Source organism: Ailuropoda melanoleuca, chromosome 15 (genome assembly GCF_002007445.2).
Source record: "Ailuropoda melanoleuca isolate Jingjing chromosome 15, ASM200744v2, whole genome shotgun sequence".
Lineage (NCBI taxonomy): Eukaryota > Metazoa > Chordata > Mammalia > Carnivora > Ursidae > Ailuropoda > Ailuropoda melanoleuca.
In genome coordinates, this window is record NC_048232.1 from 38,612,823 (window position 1) to 38,630,371 (window position 17,549).

Genomic DNA, 17,549 nt, shown 5'->3' on the forward strand with positions numbered 1-17,549 from the left:
CAAGTTATGAAAGGCGTATTTCACATTATCTTACCTAATCTTATGTGGCTGTATATTTACAGACTTTGAATTATTTCACAGTCCAAGGATTTTAGTGGTTTTATTGTATAAGAGGGTAGGACTTCTAGTATCTGTGATTGGAACAGCCAAACATGATTTACTTAGTTTTGGATTACATCAAATAAAATAGTTATTCTGTTCTTCAGTCCTGTTTCACTAAATGAAAATTGTTTTTTTAGGCCATTGTTCTTTGTTTTCGACTACACTTCACAAAAGATAATATTACAAATAATACAGCTGCTGCTACCGTGCGACAAGTTGTTACTGTTGTTTTTGAGAGGATGGTTGCTGAAGATGAACGACACAGAGGTAGAGTGATAAAAGTGGTTTCCTTTTCACAATGTGTGGTTCTTCTATCCATGATTTCTCTTTTGATTTTCGGTCTTTGCTCTGTGAACTTAGGCTGCCTAAAAACTAGGATACTTTAAAAAATATATTTATTTTACCAATATTATGATATTAACAGTGGCAGTTCAAAAAACTAAATCTCCAACAGTGTTATCACCCCAAGAATAAACTCTTTATTTTCCATGTGTATTTCTAATTATGTGTAATTTCATGTTTTATATCAAATATTGATTGCATTATATGTAGTTTTAGCCAAACATTACATTATGTGAATTTTTCATGTTATTCTTTTTTTTTTGTAATTTAAATTTTATTTATTTATTTTTTTTAAAAGATTTTATTTATTTATTTGACAGAGATAGAGACAGCCAGCGAGAGAGGGAACACAAGCAGGGGGAGAGGGAGAGGAAGAAGCAGGCTCATAGCGGAGGAGCCCGATGTGGGGCTTGATCCCAGAATGCCGGGATCACGCCCTGGGCCGATGGCAGACGCTTTAACTGCTGTGCCACCCAGGCGCCCCTAAATTTTATTTATTTTTAATAAAAATTTTATTTATTTATTTGAGAGAGGGAGAGAGCGAGCAAGCGAGCACCAGCGGGGGAAGGGAGAGGGAGAAGCTGAGTCTTGCTGAGCAGGGAGCCCAGGACCCTGGGATCATGACCTGAGCTGAAGGCAGACACTTAACTGACTGAGCCACCCAGGCGCCCTGTAATTTAAATTTTGCCGAATGTACTATGTTTTGTGACTATTCTACAGTTTAATGAACTAGTTTCCTGTTGGACACTTACATTGTGTTTAGTATTTTAGCACTTTTTTGTGTGTCCTCCTACATATTTTTTCATTTGAATTACTTCTTTAAATTTCCAAGAGTAGGTTTCCCTCACATGAATTTTTGTCTGTGCCTATTAGCATGTGTTGATGAAGGATATTTATGTAATGTAAACATTAGTCTTTTCATATTTTTATCCAATACCTTTATTGTAATTTTAAACATCTTTTTCTTTGTCATTTTAAAAAATTTTCTAAAAACTTAGAAACATGTAAGAGAGCTGAAGATACTGTCTCTGTTGTAGTTTTTAAAGTTGGTAACTTTTAACTATAGAAATTATGTTTTATTCATTTGTTATTATATGAAAAGTAAATTATTCCCCATGAGTAGTTGAAAAGATCATAAGGTGCTACCATCATGAGCAACCTATCTGCTTTATGTACTCAAGAAGCAAAAGATAAAAGTATCTTTCCCTTTTACATAGGGAAAATCCCTACGTAATCCCCCCACCTCCAACTCTTAATGTTATGCTGTCATTTCGTTTGAGGTTCTTTTGGTATTACTGATAAAAAATGGCAATACTAGTAAGTAATGGTAATGCTGCCTATTCTAATAATTTCTTTACTTTTTCTGAAGTTAACCATTGGTCAGTTTTACCCATCAGTTTCAGGCATTCTTAATCTGTTGGTTTATTAGACTATTTCCACTTTGGAGTATTGGTTTTTCTGCTTTTTTCCCAGGGTAAATGCAGGTTGAATTCTAGAGTTTGAAATACTAAGGAATTAAAGTTAGAGGATAAAACAGGGCAGTTCTTCAGTTTGGATGGGTTATATATTCATAACTTCAGTGTGATTCCTGGATTGGTAGTTTTAGCTGTGTGTCTCTAAAGACCAGTATCTCATTTAATGCTTTCTAATAAGGTGGAAATACTTAGAACCTCATTTTTTTCCCAAGTAATCATTAAGTCAACATTTATTCAAAACAGGCTGTCATAAATTACAGAAAATGATATTAGTATTCAAAGAAATGCTGAGTTGGGAAGCAATTTTCTAGCTGACAGTCACTCAATACCTATAACTGACATAGTAATTGTGGTAGATCAAGTAGTTAATTCTTTTGTTTATGCTGAGATGATCCAGGAATTAACCATGTGGTAAACTTTTATATATTTGATATTTAAAGGCACATTCAAAGATTATGTGAATTTCAAATACATAAAGGGATTGGGGAATGGGAGACTGGGAAAATCAAATATATGGATAAAGATGCTAAGCTTATTAAAGTGACGTAAGATAGTAATGGGTAGTTTTTATGGCATTTTATATAAAAATAAATTCTTAATGTTTTTTCTCATTTTGGAGGTGTAGTTCTGAGCCTACATTTAAAGTTTATAATTTCACAAACAAGTATTTATTTTAAATAGTATATGTGATTTATTACAAGTCATTATAAACCCCTAAAACCCATCTTACTTTGATTGCAGGTATTACAGAACAACCAGTACTGGTTCAAGGAAATAGTAACAGAAGATCTGTCAGCACGCTCAAACCTTGTGCTAAAGATGCATATATGCTTTTCCAGGTATTTCAGTTGATAAAAATAATTTTTACTACAGAATATAGTTTTGTGTGAATTTTTGATTTTGGAATTTTATATCTGATTTGATTTTTCAAGTATCGGTTTTTTAAATTGTCAAATTTTAAGTGTCAAAAGTTATATTTCAAAAATGTTCTAAAACATTAAAGAGCATCTATAGCTAAGGAACATGATAAAATATTACATTTCACTTTAAGGAGGTAAAATGAATTAAGCCTAGAACCAGAAAAAAGGGCATATTAGGAATGACTAGTAAAAATAATTCCTTTAACATAAAAATTTAACTAATAAGCCTTTGGTCTACTTTATATAATTTAATATACAAATACCTGATGTTTATGTTACTCGTCATGAATATATCTTTTAAGTAAAATAAAATTTATCTGCACTGAAAATTTTGTTAGTTTTTTATTAAAGGGTTATTTTAAGTGCTTTTTACATTAAAAGACTATTAATCATTTATCTGTGCACCTTATATATTGTCAATATAGTTATATGAGTCTTTAAAAGTTTACTTATATAATCAAGTATATAGTTTTTCAGAATTGAATTACCAGTGCTAAGGAGTAAAAACAACTATATAAGAAGAGATAACTTTTAAAAATTTTAGAAATTTTGAAAAGCACATGTCATTCCAGGATGTGAATGTTTTATTTATTTTTTATTTATTTTTTGACTTATTTTCCCAGGACCTTTGTCAGTTGGTTAATGCTGATGCCCCTTACTGGCTAGTAGGCATGACAGAAATGACTCGAACATTTGGCCTTGAATTACTTGAGTCAGTCCTGAATGATTTTCCACAGGTCTTTTTACAAGTAAGCCATTTGTGGTATCTTGCAACAAAATTAATCATAATTTTTTTACAGATATTTTTCAAGAAAGTAACATGTATTCTCCCACGTTGGGGGATTGAAAGAATTACAGCTTTAGACTTTAGACATGTGATATTTAGTATTATCTTACATTATTGTGGTGCCCTAACACTGAAATTTTAACATTAGAAGAAATCCCTAGAGACCATCTAGTGAGGCATTTCCCAACATGGGGGATGTGTGAGGGAAATTTGGTATGTGAGCTGTTTTTTATAATACTTAAAAACTGAAAAATTGTTACTTATTTTTACTTGTTTATATGTAGCTATGTGCTTTTGGAAAAAAGAAGTAGTCAACGGTTAATAAATTTAACTTTCAATACAAAATATTTCAACATAGACAGTTAATAGAGGGAAAATTAAGAAAGAATCCAAACTTCTAATTTAACGTGCAAGAAGCTAAAGTCTAAAATTGATTCAGTGATTTACATAGGGTTCCTTAGTTATTAGCAGATCTTGAACTAAAATTTAGATCTTTTTACTACTAACCTAGTTCCTTTCCCTACCATATTGCTTCCCTAAACCATCTATTTTATCCTCACTCTCACTTACAAAATGTGTGAATCATATGCCACAATAGTAGAGGAACCTTTAGCCCAGAAATTGGAACTGAAATTTTTATTATATGGTTGATAATTTGGGGGCATGGAGATCACAATGACTAATGAAAATAGTTTGAATAGAGTTGGGATGGTTCCTGGTGGTTATGAAGGAAGCCAATTGTAGTCAGTTGAGTGGTGAGGGGGAAGAAGTGGATAGATAAAACTTAAGAATTGTCTGTAATATTTATCAGTTAACCAATATATAAATTAGTGAAGCATAAAAATGTACATTTGTAGTCAAAGGAACTAACTGTAGATAAGTGAATAGAATTTCAGATAGTCAACTCTTAAGATGCCATTTTGGGGGCAAAGAATTAGAAAGTATGTAATTAAAGTGCATATAAAAGTCTGGAAGAGGGGCGCCTGGGTAGCGCAGTCGTTAAGCGTCTGCCTTCGGCTCAGGGCGTGATCCCGGTGTTCCGGGATCGAGCCCCACATCGGGCTCATCCGCTGGGAGCCTGCTTCTTCCTCTCCCACTCCCCCTGCTGTGTTCCCTCTCTCGCTGGCTGTCTCTGTCACATAAATAAAAATAAAATCTTTAAAAAAAAAAAAAAAAAAGTCTGGAAGAATGTACATTTGGAAGTTAGAGATGATAAAATAACTTATCTCCAGGAAGTGAGATTAGGCAAGGCTTTTATTTTTTATCTTTTCACTTACTGATATTTTCTCATTTTTTTCCTCTAATGAATCTGATTTTTATAAAGAGACATTTAAAAAATCCTGATTTTGAGCAAATAAATTCAGAGCAAATAAATTTCTCTGTGCCTTTTTTTCCTTTTCTGTAAGATTAAAGGATTAGATTGATTTTTATGATTTTTATCTTATTCTCAGCCTCAGTGATATTTGGATGATTAAAAGAACAAAATAATGTATATTTGAAGTTAGACATTAAATATACACTGGACTTCATACTATCAGTAAAATGGGGCACTTTTGGCTAAGACAGGCAGGGAATTAACAGTTAAGGAAGGTATAATGTGCATAATATGCCATGACTATGAGTAAAATTTAAGAATCCTTTGCAAGATTTACCAGACTTCAAAATAATTACGCAGGGCACCTGGCTGGCTTAGTTGAGGAGCATGTGACTCTTGATCTTGGGGTCATGAGTTTAAGTGCCATGGTGGGTGTAGAGATTGAAGAGACAAAAACTTTAAAAAAATAAAGTAATTATACTTATTTGTCATTGAGTGTTTTTAAAAATCAGTTGTGTTCTGTTCATGCAATTTAAGTAGAACAAAATAATAAGTTAATTATTAAATCTTCTATGCATGAATGGAATTGTTATCTTGGCAAAGTAAAATTAATGAATTATATAACATTTTATTTATCTGGTGTTCTCTCAGCTGCCTATTTTAAATGCTTTAGCTGTTTGAATTTTTGTAATCTGGCTTCTTTATTCTGTTCTTTATGTTTTTAATTGCTGGTGTCCTACCAAAATCACAATTCCTAATAATAGACCACTTAATTTCAAATCATTAAATGTTCCTTTTTAAATTAGATTCTTTTTAAGACTTTTTGAAATATTGGTGATCATTTTGATCTTACACTCTGAAAGAGCAGCACTAATTTCAGAGTTGTGTGTAAACTCTAGAATAATAAGCTAAACGTATAATAAAGCTAAATTATTCATACTGATTATTAGTAAGTTTTATTTGCTAGTAAGACTGTGTTTTAAAAGTATTAAGTACAAACTAAGTTAATTCTTTCTTTCTTTTTTTTTTTAATCCTTGCAAATAGCACCAAGAGTTTAGTTTCCTTCTCAAAGAAAGGGTATGTCCTCTTGTGATAAAACTCTTTTCTCCAAATATAAAGTTCAGACAAGGTTCCAGCTCTTCATCTTCTCCGGCACCAGTTGAAAAACCGTATTTTCCTATCTGCATGCGTTTGCTGAGAGTAGTATCTGTTCTGATTAAGCAGTTTTACAGCCTTTTGGTAAGTGCTAATTTCATGTGTGTTTGCATGTGGAATCACATGTAGTGCTCTTTTTAAATGATGATTTGTTTTAATGCATTCAGCTTTTTTGCTTCAGAATTTCTTTTATAGTAGTTATAAACACGCTGAGTGAGCTAAAAGAGAATACAGACAGTTAAATGAAATCAAGAAAGTGGTGTATGAACAAAATGAGAATATCAATAAAGAGATAGAAACTATAAAGAAAGATAAAACAAAAATCTAAAGCAGAAGAATACAGTAACTGAATTGAAAAACTCACTAGAGGGGATCAACAGTAGACTAGGTCAGTAGACTAGAAGAAAGAATAAACAAACTTGAAGACAAGTCATTTACAATTTCCAGGTCAGGGGAGCAAAAAAAAAAAAAAAGAAGAGCCTCTAAGGGACTTAGGGCATACCATCCAGCAGACCAAGATAAACATGTCTAGTAAAAATGCACTGGGTTACACTCACACTCATAACACCTCAGACATCAGACATATGGATTTTTTCCCCCACATCGACCAGTTCTCTGACAGCCACATAGTCTACATTTCAATTCAGTTCTGACACTAACCAGAATTAGCACAGACCCTGAAGTTAAGGACTCTCGCAAGTAGTAGGTTACCCGCTTAACCAGAAATTCTAACTTGGCTCTATATGGGAAGTTCCCACAACCTCCTCTTTGGGTTTGATAATTTACTAAAGAACCTAGGAAAAAACGGTTTACTTATTATTGCCTGTTTATTACAAAGGATATTTTAAAGGATACCACTGAACAGGCAGATGAAGAGATTCATAGAACAAGGTATGGAAAAGTCCCAAGAGCAGGCAGGAGCTTCTGTCCCCATGAAGTTGGGGTGTGCAACTCTCTTGGCATGTATATGTGTTCACCAACCTGGAAGCTCCCTAAACTCTGTACTTAAGGATTTTTATAGTGTTTTCATCATGTGGGCATGATTGATTATTAACTCAGTTTCTACCACTCTCCCTTCAGTGAATGAGGGGTGGGGGCTGAAAGTCTCAAGCTTCTAATTATGGTGGTTTTTTCTGGTCTCCAGCCCCTGTCCTGCAATCCAACAAGAATTGCCTTATTAGAATGGGAAGATACTATTCACATAGGAAATTCCAAGAGACTTAGGAGCTCTGTGTCAGATGCTCCTATCACTCAGGAAATTATGAGGATTTTAGGAGCTCTGTGGCAGAAACCAGGAGCAGAGACCAATGTATATATTTCTTATTACTTCACAATACATTATGGGAGTCTCAAATGAGGAAAGAAAGGGGCAGAGAGCTCTCATGATTTATTTACTTATTTGAGAGAGATAGAGCATGCAAGCTGGAGGAGGGGCAGAGGGAGAGAGAGAATCTCAAACAGATCTGCACCAAGCACAGTTGTGGATCCTGACATGGGGCTCATTCTCACAACCCTGATATCATGATCTGAGCCAAAATGAAGAGTCAGATGCTTACTGACTGAACCAACGAGGCGCCCCAAAGATTTTATATATTTTTTGCAAATCTCTTTAATGTCTGGCTTAATAGAAGATAGCTAGATTTTCATATCTTCTGTTTTCATTCTGTTGTGGTAATGTTGTTTTGGTTGAAGCATATGAAGAAAATCTGGCTTCTCAAAGTTATGTAGTTGGAAAAGGTAGAATTATCTTCATGGGTATTAATATTATCTCAATGGTGGATATTCTTTGATACTGCACCAAACTGGACTAGTGACGGTTTAAAGGTGTAGGATCTGAAACCTTAGTAATGACATTTACATACTGTGTTACATTTAAATTCATTGATTCATCTTTTGCTCTGATTGTAATTTTTATCTATACACGATTTTGTAATATGTATTTTAGTTTTGCGGATATTACAAATGTTAACACTTCATACAATACCAAAAATGGTGTATGTTAATCACTAACTATTTATCAGATAAATCTCCTGTTATTAAGAAGTTGTCAAGGTCACAGTGGTAGATAAATAATACTAATTTTTGTTTGACAGCTTGAATCTTATCATTGGCAACAAATACCGTCATTTGTTTCCCTTAAAGCGACAAGCTTACTTTGTTCATTTTTTTTTTTTAAGATTTTATTTATTTATTTGACAGAAAGATAGCCTGCGAGAGAGGGAACACAGCAGGGGAGTGGGAGAGGAAGAAGCAGGCTCCCAGCAGAGGAGCCCGATGTGGGACTCGATCGGAACGCCGGGATCACGCCCTGAGCCGAAGGCAGACGCTAAACGACTGCGCTACCCAGGCGCCCTACTTTGTTCATTTTTGCCAAAGTGTCTGCAATATACACAAGCCTAAATAGTCATAGTTTACCATTTGCTCTTTTGGTTAAAATGGTGTTCCATAGGGGATATAAGTGATTAGATCAGCCCCGAACTGTGCTTTTCCTCCAGACAACCATTGTACTTTGATACATAGCAAAAGTGCTTCATATGTATTCTCATTTCGTCACACAGAAAATTAAAAAAGACATGCACTTATAGGTCAGACTTAAGAAAATCAATAATTTAATTTTATTTTTTATTTATGCTATTTTTTTTTCTTTGTAGTTCTTCAGTGAAACAGACNCTACCGATCATCCTAGTTCTTATGTTCCATAGATGAGAGAAATCATATGATAATTGTCTTTCTCTGCTTGACTTATTTCACTTAGCATTATCTCCTCCAGTGCCGTCCATGTTGCAGCAAATGTTGAGAATTCGTTCTTTCTGATAGCTGAGTAATATTCCATTGTATATATGGACCACAGCTTCTTAATCCAGTCATCTGTTGAAGGGCATCTCGGCTCCTTCCATGATTTGGCTATTGTGGACAATGCAGCTATGAACATTTGGGGTGCATATGGCCCTTCTCTTTACTACGTCTGTATCTTTGGGGTAAACACCCAGTAGTGCAATGGCTGGGTCATATAGTGCCTTGATTCTTGATAAAGCTGTTTTACCCACCATTGCTTTTGTACCGTCAGTACAAATGTCAATGCACTGAAAATGGCAAGTAATATTTTACATTATTATAAAAATAATTGTGACCTCACTTTGACCCCACTTTGGGGAATCATTGAACTAGAGAATCTGTTCTCCCCCAGTATTCATCAGCTTTTCTTGTTCTGTCAAGTAGCTCAGGGGTGAAGACAACTGATACTCAAAGGTTAGTTCTGTTAATATATCTAGAGTGATTAGAGGAAACTGGAATGCCCCAGTCATTCAGAAAGAGTTATAATAAAGCTAGTATACTATATTCTTTCTCTTTTTTATCATCTGAACTAGGTGCTTCTCTGTCCTCTGAATCATTAGGCTTTGTTCCCAGATATCTTTTTAAGGAAGATATGTTTAAGGAATTTATGAAACTTAGTTATAAGTGGCCAGTGTATCTCTCTTCTGCCTTTGACTCACTGCTTTTAAAAAGGAAGGAATGGGGCTAAATTGACTTAATCCTACCTAATTTTCTACTTCACATACATGTTCCAACAAAGGATCTTAGCACTAACAAATCCGTTAGCTATAAGGTTGTTAACTGTTACCAGGCCTTGAGAAGTAGACTCCTGCATTTAAATATTCTATCAGACTTTCTTTATTGTGTCCTAAGCTAACAGTTATCTTATGTACATAATCCATCAGAAATCCATGTGATACTGTGATTAGAATTTCTACTGGGATGACTTTGATTAATCTTAAGCATCAGTTGTCTCTTGACTACTGTGCATTACCAAAAGACTGTAGGAATTCAGAAACATTCATCACTCTGCATGCTTATAATGGAGTTCATGAAGTATCTTCATGCCACAAGGAATTGGACTTAGGCCATAGATACCAATCTTAATACCTGTTTCCCTATGAGTTCGACCTCTTGGGGAAAAGGCTTAACAGATTCACAGCAGGCGCCTTCCATTGAGAACAATGCAATGCCCTCAACATGAGTTCTGTGATCAGACATTCACACTTGGCAGGGAGGGAGGAATGGAGAACAAAGTTCCAGACCTCAGGAGAGAGGCTCTCCTTTACCGAAATCACAAGGTTTTAGTGCCTACAGTATAAATTTATTGTTTGATTTGTGCTCTAATCTCTCTCCCAGAGGAGAGAAAATGATATACTCTTCAAGGCAAGTTTTATAACAATATTTCCTTTGGTTGTGATATAATATAAAGTGATTTAAAGCCTTTGTTTTCTGGCCTCAAAACCTAGCCGATGAGCCTTCAGTTCTACCACATTTATATTTCACTTTCATTCTAAAGTAGGTAGTGTACATTTGGAGGACCCACTAATGTTAAAACTCTGTAGTAGATAAAACTTGTGCAGTGAGTCACCAGCATGATTCTTTTTCAGTTCTTTACTAAAAGGACCATTTGTTTAGAAAAAATAATGTGCTCTGCATTTGCATGGCATTTTATCATGTTTGGGAGATGTTTTTATTCTTACAGTTTTCTCATTTGATTTCTCAAAGATGTAGATACTTTTATACTTTATTTATAAGAAGGTTGTGTAGCTTGGCATCCACTCAGTTGGTGGATAAAGAAGCTGAGCCTATCTGATTTCTGATCTAGTGCTTTTCAACTGTCTCATGATTAGGACAGTGCTAAGCCTCTGTTTTATGACTTCCCCAATCATAGCAGTCCACGAGTAACGTTTTTAATTACCCCTCCTGCTTTATCCTCATGATTATGTTCTAATTTTAAGCATTCAGTTAACAGTACTGAAAGGCATTAGAGAATACCAGCTGCTAAGACTTTGGGCAACATCCTGAGGGCTGCTATGTTCCTGAAATTTCTTGCCCCATATGATGCTCGCTTATTTCAGGGTACCCCCAGATAACTCGTCCAATAGTGTGTCGCAGTTGGTGTAAAAGGAGGCTTCCGTTTGGCCTAGTAATCACAATGTGAGGTTCTTAGCTCCCAGAGGTCCTGCTGTGTCCTCAGTTAGTGTACAACGGAAGCAATCCATTAACCTTTGAAAAACCTGGTTATTTTTTCTGGTCGTTTATGCATTTATCAGGCATTTAATACATAATGTTGAGAATGTGCTTCAAACATTTTTATTTACAAAGAGCTTGCAGAGATGATGGTTTATATTAATAATAATGGTAATGATAACTAATACTTATAAAGTGAAACTATGTACCAGGCCTTGTTCTAAGTACTTTATGTATCTTATACCTGTCAACTGCTGCAGATTCCTTTTTGTTTTCCTACTAGAAAATTTATATTAAACGTGCTTAGGCTTATTGCAGCTTTCTGTTTAAGCAGCAAAAGAACATATAGAAAAACTTGTGGTATTATTGAAGAGTAGAGCATATATCCTATCAGCAGTTTACATGATATATGCTACCTGCGAGGAATGAGGATTGTGTGATGGTGCATAGTGCTTTCTAAAGAATAAGGGTAGGGGCGCCTGGGTGGCTCAGCCATTAAGAGTCTGACTTCGGCTCAGGTCATGATCCCAGGGTCCTGGGATTGAGCCCCGCATCGGGCTCCCTGCTTGGTGGGAAGCCTAGTTCTCCCTCTCCCACTCCCCTTGCTTGTGTTTCCTCTCTTGCTGTCTCTGTCAGTCAAATAAATAAATAAAATCTTAAAAAAAAAAGAATAAAGGTAAAAGATTAACCATATTAGCAGATCACTAGTGTGTTTTCAGGGATGTAGAGAGACACTGATTATTTTTACTCTTAGTTTTTCCTATGTAACTGTTTTTCCCTTCTTTTTCTGTACTCCCCGTTAAGAATTTTAATTTATTTAAAATTGGAAGCTTTTATTGTTTTATCCATAACACTAAGAAAAAGATTGTAATTTATAAATTCTCATCTTAGATTTAAAGAAATATTATTAAAAAATCTTTTTAGGTAACTGAATGTGAGATATTTCTGTCACTTCTGGTGAAATTTCTGGATGCAGATAAACCACAGTGGTTACGAGCTGTTGCAGTAGAATCAATACACAGACTGTGTGTGCAGCCTCAGCTCTTAAGGTAAAATCTCAGCAATATTTTGTTAAATAGATAGGTTAATGTTCGCTAGTAGGAAGAGCTTAAATATTTATGCCCAAATATTAGTGATTTCTAAACAAAGAAAATTGTGTATTATATGTATAAGGAGGGGTAGTGGTGTGAGTGTGGAAAACAATCGAGAGGTGGGCAAAAAAATATGGGTAGTAATTGCCATCAATCCAAATTTATTGGTTAACATGGCCAAGATGATCTTTTTAATAACATTGGGCTCAGTCTGAAACTTTGTACTAACTTAGTAAAATCATCAGGCGTGATGTTTTAAGTATAGCAGTCAGAGTGGTACATCAACATTACTTGCTATAAAAAATGTTTAAAATTTTTAATATATTGAAATGTTTTTCTCAGAAACATTTAAAATTATTTTACAGGTCATTTTGTCAGTCCTATGATATGAAACAGCATTCTACCAAGGTTTTTCGTGATATTGTGAATGCCCTGGGATCTTTTATACAGTCCTTGTTTCTTGTCCCTCCTACTGGAAATCCTGCTACAACAAACCAAGCTGGTAAAGGCTAATTCATATTTTGTTTTTTTTATATTCTGCCATGATTTACTGTATTCACTATTCTGAGAGGATATTTTATAGAAATTTTGTGACTGGAAAAATCTGGATTACCTTAATGCATTTGGAGTAAAGACTTGACTTAAAGAATATTCAGTCTCATTGAGGCAGCTATGTTTATTTCTTTCCAGAATATGTTTCCTTCTCTGGTATACTTTCAGTTTCTCTAATCACATAAGAGTTTAGATGCTTATCTTCATTTTAGAAGAATCTTCATTTGGGGGTGCCTGGGTGACTCAGTTAAGTGTCTGCCTTTGGCTCAGGTCATGGTCCCAGAATGCCTGCTTGTGCTTTCTCTGTCTCTCAAATAAATAAAAAAATCTTAAAAAAAAGGGGGGGGGAGGATCTTCATTTTGTGCCTCTCCTTAAAAAATCCGGTTCACCACCTTAGGAGATTGTTAATTAGTCTCTTTTAACAAAATAGGTAAACTTGATTTAAGCTTGTTTGGAAATCAGCGTATGGCTTCTTATTTCTCTTTGCCTTCTTTATATTTATCTTCCACTTTTTACTATCTGATTAATGGTTTCTTCTTTATTTTCACCTCTGATAAAAAATGGTCTAACAAAAGATATAAAGTTTGTCAGTAGTTTTACTTACTAGTTCCTTTTTTATAAAAAAGGAAATGGTATTCTGGGGATATAGAGTCTCTAATAGCCAAAGCAGGATTAATAAACTTCATTTATTCGTGTAGTAGCCATTCTTTTTTTTTTTTTTTAAAGATTTTATTTATTTATTTGACAGAGAGAGACAGCCAGCGAGAGAGGGAACACAAGCAGGGGGAGTGGGAGAGGAAGAAGCAGGCTCCTAGCAGAGGAGCCTGATGTGGGGCTCGATCCCAGAACGCTGGGATCACGCCCTGAGCCGAAGGCAGACGCTTAACGACTGCGCCACCCTGGCACCCCATGTAGTATCCATTCTTATAGAACAAAATTTTTTTAGTTGAACCAAATGTTTGTATATTACGGATTTGTAATTAACTAGTAAATTGGGTATCTTTGCTTTCTTCCCCTTATCTAATAGGAAACAATAACTCAGGTGGCTCCGTCTCAGCACCAGCTAACTCAGGAATGTTGGGGATTGGCGGAGGTGTTACTTTGCTACCAGCATTTGAATATAGAGGAACTTGGATACCTATCTTGACTATAACAGTACAAGGCAGTGCAAAAGCCACCTAGTAAGTAGTTAGTAGCTTTATTTTGTGATGAATGATGCCATTGGGATTATTTTATCCTAAAATGTTTCTGTATCATACTTTGAATGTTTTAAACCTAGAAATTCCAATTCAATTTAGAACTAATTCAATTCTAATTCAATTTAGAACTAATTTTCTCTTGTCATATGTTGAGAATTTTATGTAGGATAGTTTTTGTTTGTTTTCTTTTGTACTATTTGTTGATGTGTTAATGTTAACAGTATTGTGAAACAAAATGTGGCTTCTTGATCTGAGAACCTATTTAGATGTTGTATATGGCTTTTTAATTTAAGTATATGACTTCAGACTTAGGTCTTCTAATACTAACTGAGTTACCAGCAGCAAATTAGTTAACCTTTTTTAAAATCTCAGTTTCTTCACCTATAAAATAAGAGTAGTGATATATGTACCTTTCAGGATTCTATAGGTGAGAAAAGTTATTTTAACTGTGTAGCTAATTACGTTTTTAGAGTTTAACACACTCAAGTTTAATTAACTTAAAGTGTTTAATGGATTCCATATGTGTTATTTTTATTTTCATTAGCCATTTCAGTTTAACAAATAAATATTTGGCAGGTATTGTTGATTTTTTCTTAAGTCAGAGTGAACTACAGTGCTACAGAGGTAAAGCAATCAATCCTACATGGATTTAACACTACTGTATTACTGTGAGGCAACTAATACATTTTGAATGCTTGGCATGTATAATTAAAACACTATCCTGATGACAGTAAATCAGAACTCAAAGTGTGAAGCAGAGTCTCTGACTAGTTTATTTGTTGTTTGTTCGTTTAAATTTGAGTATAGTTGACACACATTACATAAGTTTCAGGTATACAATACAACATAGTGATTTGACAAGTTTATACATTATGTTGTGTTCACCACAAGTGTAGCTGCCATCTGTCCTTTTACATCACTGTAACAATATCATTGACTATATTCCTTATGCTGTGCCTTTTATTCCTGTCACTTACTCATTCCATTACTAGAGGTGTGTCTCCCACTCCCCTTCACCCATGTGCGCAATCCCTACTTGCTGACTAGTTTAAATGATAAATTTATATGGTATGTCAGTCTGCATAGTATAATCATGATATCTTGCTATGCAGCTTTTTTTTTGCTTAAAATTATGAGAGTATAGAATCATAGAGGACTGAAATATTTAACTAAAATTCATTGTTATTCTTAGTCATTTAAAAGATATTAAAGTTACCTAGTCTCATAATAAGCTTTTGCTTGCTACAGAGGCTAGTGACTCAAGTATACTAGAGTATCAAATTTAAAAGAAATCGGATTTCTAGCACTGAAGAGACAATAATCTCATTCATTTCCTTACCTCATTTTATAAATTGAAAAAACCCCAACATAGAACTAGTTGCCCTCATTAAACTTACATTTTAGTGAGTGAGGTAGTCAATAAGTGTTCAGATAAACATATAATATCACCTTGGGTAATGGTTAATTCTTTGAAGAAAAAACAAATTAAAGGGATAGAGAGTGACCAAAATAAAGATGAGGACAGGAATGATTTTTGAGGAAATAAGATGAGCAAATACATAATTAACAGCAAGAGAGTGAAGATGTGTGTCTAAGGAAGAAGAATTAAAACAAATAAATGACAAGAGAGTAAATACTTGGCAAAGTTGTACAAATTACTTTTTATTAATAAAATGGAAGTCTGAAACCAATTGTTTATTGATAATTTAACCCTTACCAATTAAGAGAGTTGGATTTTAACTAGTTCTGCTACTAAATAATATGATTATGAGTACAGCGCATTATTTCACTTGAAGGCAATGTTAGGACTAAATCTCTAAAGGAACATCTAGTTTTTGTTTTTTTTTTTTTAGTATTATACACACTGAGATTACTCACCTCTGAAATCAAAAATGGCCAGAAAATATTGGGTTTTGTTTTGCACATGGATTAGTATTTTTCCATTGAAGCCTCCCTGTTGAATTGGCATCTTTTATTCATTTGTTGTGAGATTCACTGTCAAGTTATCTTCACTATTTTCAGTATCAAGCACATTATTTCACTTGAAGGCGTACATGTAAATCTTGATTGTATATTCTGTTCTTTTATTGATTTTTAAGTATATAATCATTTGAATACTTAAGTAATGTACAGACAAGTGGTTTTGACGTAAGTATTGTTTACATATTCTTTCTGATTAATTACACTATGGCTGCTTTCAAAGTTGGGCTTGTGACAGTTTTGCAACTTTACCTTAAATTTAAAAATATTTAAATAAATGGGTTACATTTTATCTAAAACTGGAATTTGTGTACAGTTCTAATAAAATAGCCCTGAAATATTGAGGTAAGGAGGTGTGGGCTTTGTTTTAGGTTGTGGTGTAAATAAAAATAAGCATAAATCACCTTTTTCTCTTAACTATTCTAGCACTTAAGGCCTTTACCATAGCATTTGGGGATTAGAGTTTGGGATATTTAGGATTATTTTCTTTGTTTTAGATGCATTTTCTCAGTAGAGCATTTGTTCTTTGAGAATAGAGATTTGTCTGAAAAAATGCTTAGCACTCATAGGCTCAATGTGTGGCTCAAAAAGGCTCATTGGCTTGGCAACGATTAAACCCATAAACTTTACCTCCTTGTTTGAGCTTAGATCTTTTTGATCAGTAATATAAATATATTTTTATTGATTACCTAAATTTTAAAATCCTCGGAGCTGGCACATACTAGGGGTTAAATTGATAGGCTTTAGAGTCAGACTGTGTTAAGAACTGTTGATGGATAATTGTGTCACTTTAGTTCTTAGTTTCATCCTATCTCTATCTCTTAGGGGGTTTGTGAGGAGTTAAACAAGACAGTGTACATAAAAAAATCCCTTAGAGTCCCAGGCCAGGAGTTATTGCACAAAAAATGATAGCTGTTCATAGGTGTTGTTATTGTTTATTCTGAGTTTTGCATTTCTTTACAAATTACCTACCTCTAGTCTTGATTATCATTCAGCAACTTTTAGAATTTGAGGTTGGAAATCTCTTTTATTAGCTTATTGTAATCTTTAATGATTTCACTTTTGTTTTTGAGATGTAATCCACATATCATAAAACTCAGCCTTCCACAGTATACATTTTTTGGTTTTACTGTATTCAGAAGCTATGTAACAATAAGCACCTTTACTTCAAGGCCTTTTTCATCATCCCAGAAAGAAACCCATACTCATTATTAGTCATTTCCCAGTCTCCCTTTCCCGTTCCCCTAGCAACCACTGATCTATTTTGCATTTCTACTAATTTGCCATTCTGGATATTTCATATAAATGTAATCATACAATAAATACTCTTTTGTTTAAGCTTCTTTGACTCAGCATGTTTTGAAGATTCATCTGTGTTGTAGGATATGTCAGTACTTCATTTCTTTTTATGGCTAAATAACATTCCAGTATGGATGTACTGTATTTTGTTTATCCATCAATTGATGGGTATTTGGATTGCTTCCACTTTTTGGCTTTTAGAGATAATGCTGCTATGAGCATTTATGTACAACTTTTTTCTTAGACATATGTTTTCATTTCTCATGGATATATATACCTAGGAGTAGAATTGTTGAGTCATATATTACTCTATATTTAACTTT

General features: G+C 34.1%; 1 protein-coding gene across 10 annotated transcripts in view; it reads left to right on the forward strand.

Annotated features, from left to right (window-relative positions):
* MON2 (MON2 homolog, regulator of endosome-to-Golgi trafficking) overlaps positions 1 to 17,549 on the forward strand; it is a 95,831-nt gene that overhangs the window by 24,297 nt on the left and 53,985 nt on the right. For all 10 annotated transcript variants that reach the window (XR_004620961.1, XR_004620960.1, XR_004620959.1 and 7 more), the window contains 7 exons: positions 240 to 369; positions 2,661 to 2,758; positions 3,463 to 3,588; positions 5,987 to 6,181; positions 12,029 to 12,153; positions 12,561 to 12,697; positions 13,776 to 13,929. Coding sequence is in view for 5 of the 10 variants with exons in the window: in XM_002919596.4 (XP_002919642.1) it covers positions 240 to 369; positions 2,661 to 2,758; positions 3,463 to 3,588; positions 5,987 to 6,181; positions 12,029 to 12,153; positions 12,561 to 12,697; positions 13,776 to 13,929 (965 nt within the window). In the remaining 5 variants the exon portion in view is untranslated. The remainder of the gene's footprint in view (positions 1 to 239; positions 370 to 2,660; positions 2,759 to 3,462; positions 3,589 to 5,986; positions 6,182 to 12,028; positions 12,154 to 12,560; positions 12,698 to 13,775; positions 13,930 to 17,549) is intronic.